Below are 6,000 nucleotides of genomic sequence, written 5' to 3'. Positions count from 1 at the left end.
TTGATCTCGCTATCTGCACTGTGACACAAAGGAATGGAAATGACCGTGTTGTAGCATTTTTAATGATATTGAGTCTACAGTGTTTCACCTTCACTTACACTTTGGGCAGCATCCCAGAGTGGCACGTACTGCAGATCCAGGCAGTTTGTAGAACAATATTATACCACACCGTGTCCTGAAATCTGCTACACCACCACCACTGTGTTCAGTGGTGGAGTCACCGACCATGGGAGTGATCAAGAAACACTTGGATGTGGCACTGAGGAATATGATTTAGCTTGGAAGTATTGGGAATGGTTGGACTAGATGATCTTCTAGGTCTTTTCCAACCTTGATAACTCTGTGATTCTGTGACCCCGACCCCTGAGGAGGCGATGGCGGCTCCGTGCTCTGTTCTCCTACATGTCCCGTGTTCCGTCGCGGCGGGGCGGTGCTGTAGGCGGAAGGGCGGTGCTGTCGGGCGGTGTCGGCGGGCCCCGCTCTATCCGGGCCTTTGGCGCTTCCCTTCCTTTCGCGCCGGCGGCCGCTGCGAGGCGGCGGGTCCATGTGCGCACGGCGCGGCGCGGCCCCGGCTCGTGCCCCCCGCCTCCCGCCGCCGCCGGCATGGACCCCAACACCATCATCGAGGCCCTGCGGGGCACCATGGACCCGGCGCTGCGGGAAGCCGCCGAGCGGCAGCTCAATGAGGTGAGAGGAGCCGCGGGGGCCCGGGCCGGGCGGCCGCCACGCCGGAAGGGGGCACGGCACGGAGCGGGCGGCGGGGTCGGGTTGGGCCGCGGGGCAGGGCTCGGCCCGGAGGGGCCCTGTTAGCGGCGGGCGGGGGCCGGCCCAGGGGAGAGAGGGACCGGGCCGGGCCGCCTGCTCCCGCAGCCCGCTGCCCTCGGCCCTGCCCGCCTTTCCCCGCTCGGGCTGTAGGGCCCCGCCTGGTGCCGCGGGCCGGGCCTCAGCGTCCCTGCACGTGGCGGCGGAGCTCGGGCCGGGCCGGGCGGGGCTCCGAGGGCGGCAGCGGGCGGCAGCAGGCCGGCTCCATTGTGCCTCTGTTCGGCCGGGGCCGGGGATCGCGGCGGGGCGCGGAGCCGGGGCCTCGGGCAGCCCGAGGTACCTGCGGGGGCGGCGGAAGGCGGCGGCTGCCTTGGGAAAGGCCGCGAGGGGAGCGGGCTGCAGGAGCCCCGTCGCTCCGCGTTGAACTCGGTGGGCGAGGGGCCCCGCGTTGGGGTTCACGGGAATCCTCCGGGCTCCGGCCGGCAGCGTGGCCGAGCCGGGTGAGATGAGCGGGTGTAGCAGCAACACGTGCCCGGGAGACGTGGAGAGACAGACGATGGGGCTCCGGCCCAGCCCTGTCATCTGCTCGCACCGCGTGCCGCTGTGCTGCGGCCTAACAGCTGGCGAGCCCTGCTTCCGCGGCTGGAGGAGACGGCTGCTGCTTGTAACATTTTACCTGGGAGGTGAAAACTCCTCCTCGATGAAACACAACCCGTGCGGCTGCTGCACGTCTTGAAGAAAAGGTGCTCTGGTGGTTGGTGTGACGGGGAAGGGGCTGAAGGAGGAGGTGAAGGGTGAGCCTGCATGGCAGCTCCCGCTGTGCTCTGAGCTCGGCCTTTCCACACACGTTTTCCTTTGTCGCCCTGGAGCAGACATTGGGCCTACCACGGTATGTCCAGCACGGCCACGTCCACTCAGCTTCACTAAAGCTGGCCCAGGCGTTGTGCTGGCAGCAGGGAACTTCCAGAAACTGGAAGTACAACTTGTCACACTGTGAGAGTGTGTAACTGCACCCAGTGGCTGGAAGTCATTCAATTCATGAGTTAGACACGTCTGAAATCCACAGCTGTAACACTACGCAATGATTAGATTTGTGTTAAGCAGTTGGCTATCTTCTCCATATATTTATCTTAAAAAGTATTTTCAGTGATTTCTCTTTAAACCAAAAGCCAAAATAATGCGGTGGCTTATACATACAACAAAACAGGTGAAATCTTAATCTGACTACAATATGAGAATTTTTATTCTGTGCATGTCAATATCTATATATAGTAACTTACTTCAAATCTATTCCAGCTATTTTCTGCAGGTACCGAGTTGCTGAACGTGCAGGAAATTGCATTCTCTGCCAGTCAGGTTCTTTAGCAAATGGCTGATTGTTATGTGAGGGGCTGTGCTCATCATCTGCCACCTTCTAGTCATGTTTCTGAATCAAAACGTGGTCTGTTATGCACCACATCGGTATTAAACTGGAATAAAATCCACATACACGTGCCCTATCCAAAGCACCGAACATCACTGAACCCTTGACTAAGAATTCTTTCTTTGAAATGCAGCCTCGCTGATCTTTCACAGACCATTTGTGATAAACAAATTAACAAACAGCCCAAACTACTGCACCCTAAATCTGCCGGCATTGGTGTGTGTGTGTAATTTTATTCACTTTCATGGTCTTCTTTTTATGTGGAGTGATTGAAATCAGTTTTGCGTTTGCTTGCAGGGTACTACTCTGAATTCTACTGTTAGAGCAGTTGTGTCATCAGTTAATACTTGATTATGTCTTCACTTTTCTGCTGAGATGAAATCCTACAGCAGTGAATAATCTTGCAGGTGGCTGGGGACAGAAGAACACCTTCATCATTTGTCTATTAATTGTCCTTGGTTGACCTTTTATTGTATCCTTATTTTGCCTGTAGTGTCTCTGTTGAGATGTGGGGACTTTTCATTAGGAAAATCTTTTATCTTATCAGAGAAGAATGAGCTTCAGCCAGTAATAGATGTTTCTAATTAATGATGAGTTAAATATCTAGTTGTATCTACATTGAATCATATCAGTCAAGAGTTGCTGATTTGTTCAGACCTTGTTATTTTTCCTTTGACCTTGGCTAAGTCATGTATTCTTTTATTCTTTCACTACACTGTGACAAGTCATATTGCCTGCACTTAAAGCACAGTGAGGACTGTGAGTTGAGATATGCTAAATGCAGGCAGCTCAGGGCTCTCCATCTCTTTGGTTTTACTTTCTTTAATGATAGGTTGAAGAGAGTGATGCCACTAGCCCTTGAGTCAAGTGTGTAGCTTCCAGCTTCTTGTCTAATTTCCAGCCAATGATCCGCTGTGTGGTGTTTGCTTGTCCCTGTGCTGTCTTATAGAGGAGGTAGAACTTAACAGGGTCTTAGGACCACTCTTCCAGTAAGCTTCTGGAAAGCAGCAGGACTTCATTGCCTTTCAAAGCAATCTTTGTATTGTGCTTATAAAGTGCTTCCCAGAAGTGATGATGAAAATAAGTATCTTTAACTACGCAGCTGTGGAGTGAGCCCCTGAAAGTTATGCACTGAGCTGTTTCATTCCTTAATATCAACATATTTGAAAAGATGCTGCTGTTAGATAATACTCGCCTTGCAGATTTCTTTGCAGCTTAAGAGAATTGATCATATAACGAATCTATATGTTTTGTATTTGAGATTAACCCCTGTGTGGATGAGCTGCTTTTCAGAGGAGCTATCCAGCTTCTCTGAGAAATATTCTTTTTATTCTTTAAAGAAAAGATAACCCCAGTCACTCACAATGTTTTGTACGCCAAAGCTTAGCTGAGTTCGAGGGAATTTTTACCCTGTTGCTCCACTGAAAAGTACCTTTCAGAAGTTGTATTTACCCTTTTTCATATTCTGATACAAGTGATAGTAAAGAAAAATGCTTGAGCTTGTGAACGTGTCATCATAGCATAGTCTCTTTAACAGAGTGTAGTGTGACCTCATGTAGTGCTTTTCATTGTCTGCTCAGGAGATAAATGCCTCAGGAATGGATTGATGAACTAAAGTGATTGGACTCTAACTAGTGGGAACTTAGCAGTGAAGAGCTGTCCAAGGGGAAAAAGCAAGTTCCTTACTGCATTCCTTTCACTCAGGGATTTCAAAATACTGACATGCTCTTGTTTTGAATGCTTTGGGGGAGGTATTTGTAACATTTTGTTGTTGTTGTTTTTAGACCTAGGAGGTATAACATGATCTTCATGTATGACACCTACAGCTATATACCATAGTGTATCTAAGACCAAAAGCAGAGCACGAGTTCCCTGGCTCTGTCTGATCACCAAATCGTGGCTGCTTGGTGGAACTTCTTAGCATGACGTTTATGAAAGTTCATGATAATACTCTCCTATTTCGATTCCCCCCCCTTTTTTCCACTTGTCTGTTCTGGTGTGTGTCAAACAAGAGATCTTTTGCGAGATGCTGGATTTAAGTTGTGTATGCGAAGGCTGGTCCAGCATCAGAAATCCCCTTGGGAGCAGTGAGGAATCGAGGGAGCGTTGCTGTCACTAGGAAGCAGTTGGATGCTTGAATCATGCTAACCAGTGTGAGGCAGAATCCTAGCAGACAAGGGTGACCTGTCCCTTTCTTATGGCTTAGCGAATGGTTACTGTATGTGCTCAGCTAACTTTTACAAAGAGCACGTTTCCTTTTTCCTCTGAATTGAAAAGTAGATAGATTTCAGAAGTTGCAGACAGCTCTCTGCTGAAATAAGCATCAAATGCATTTGCCAGATTCGATATGCATGCTTGTGTTTTTAGTGGATCTTAAGCTTCATTTACATATGCATTGCAGCTGTGTAAGAGGTGGTGAAACCAGCTTGCAAAAATCTGAGGTCAGAATGACTTCCACACCTGCTGAGTTCTTAAAAAAGGATTGAAAGAGCGCTAAGGAGGAGTCTGCTGATTCAGCATGGCCTTACAGTTCCTGACCTTACCTTTCTATAAAAAAGCCAAGCTGTTTCATCTCAGTGTAATAGCTGTGTGTTCACTTAGTGCTGTTACAGCCTAGATAAAAAACCGTATTCTTCAGAATTGGAACTGAGGAACTGTATTTAAATTATGGTTTTTAGCTCTTTAAAAAATAAGTTACAGCTTTTATTTAAATGTGTGCTAATTTGAATAATTGTATTAATACAACCTAAGGTTCTAGTTCAGCAACATGTAGTAAATATCTTATTACTGTTCTCTTCTGCTTTTTATGCTGACAGCTAAGGAGATGCTTTACAGAAGGATGGAATTGAGGGGTTGGAAGGGACCTGTGGAGATCATCATCAAGTGCAACTCCTGCTAAAGCAGGATTCCTACTCCTATTCCTATTCCAGGTTGCATAGGAAAGCATCCAGGCAGGTTTTGAATGTCTCCATAGGAGTCTCTACCACCTCTCTGGGCAGCCTATTCCAGTGCTTCACAACTGTTACAATAAATAAGTTTTCACTTGTGTTCAGATGGCACTATCCGTGTGCTGGTTTGTGCCCATTGCCCCTTGTTCTGTTGTCAGGTGCCACTGAAAAGAGCCAGGCCTCATCCTCTTGACTCCTGCACTGCAGGTGCTTATAAGCATTGGTAAGATCCTCTTTCAGACTTCACTTCTTCAGGCTGAACAGCCCCAGGTCTCTCAGCCTTTCCTCATACAGGAGATGCTCCAGGCCCCTTATCATCTCTGTGGCCCTCTGCTGGACTCTCTCTAGGAGAACCCTGTCGTTCTTGAGCTGGGGAGCCCAGAATGGTTCACAGCACTCCAGCTGTGGCCTCACCAGGGCAGAGTAGAAGGGGAGGGTTACCCTTCACCTGCTGACCACGTTCTTCATGCTCCTTGGAACACCATTCTCTTTCTTGGCCACATGGGCACACTGCTGACTCGTGGCCGCCTGTTGTCCACCAGGACACACAGGTTCTTCTTTGCTGAGCTCCTCTCCAGCCCCTGACTTGTGCTGATGCACATGGTTATTGCTTTCCAGGTGTAGGACTCTTGAATCTGCAGATGCACTTGATATCTAAGAAAAATGTATGGAGACACTTTCACCTGTGATTGAGCTTGTTATTTTTAATCAGTTAATGTCATACATGCTTTGTGTGAGATATAAATAATCGTGCTATTGGAGAAGAATGTCTGTAGTGGGTATCACTGGGGGGAAGAAGTGCCTTTGAGTATGATAATGAACTGTTGGTAGTTCTGCATGCTATCATCTGGTTTCTTTGTGCTTGGT

At 48.8% G+C, this 6,000-nt stretch overlaps 1 protein-coding gene across 1 annotated transcript in view; it reads left to right on the top strand.

The window, feature by feature from the left end:
* The first annotated feature begins 495 nt into the window (after window positions 1-495).
* IPO7 (importin 7) overlaps window positions 496-6,000 on the top strand; it is a 30,502-nt gene continuing 24,997 nt past the window's right edge. Inside the window, exon 1 of the mRNA XM_015864061.2 lies at window positions 496-687. Within this exon, the coding sequence (XP_015719547.1) occupies window positions 604-687 (84 nt within the window). The 5' untranslated portion in view covers window positions 496-603. The remainder of the gene's footprint in view (window positions 688-6,000) is intronic.

This window comes from Coturnix japonica, chromosome 5, assembly GCF_054131305.1.
Source record: "Coturnix japonica strain WE chromosome 5, WE-NBRP24, whole genome shotgun sequence".
Taxonomy (NCBI): Eukaryota; Metazoa; Chordata; class Aves; order Galliformes; family Phasianidae; genus Coturnix; species Coturnix japonica.
Note: the sequence above shows the minus strand (reverse complement) of the source record. Positions and strands in the feature narration are given on the sequence as shown.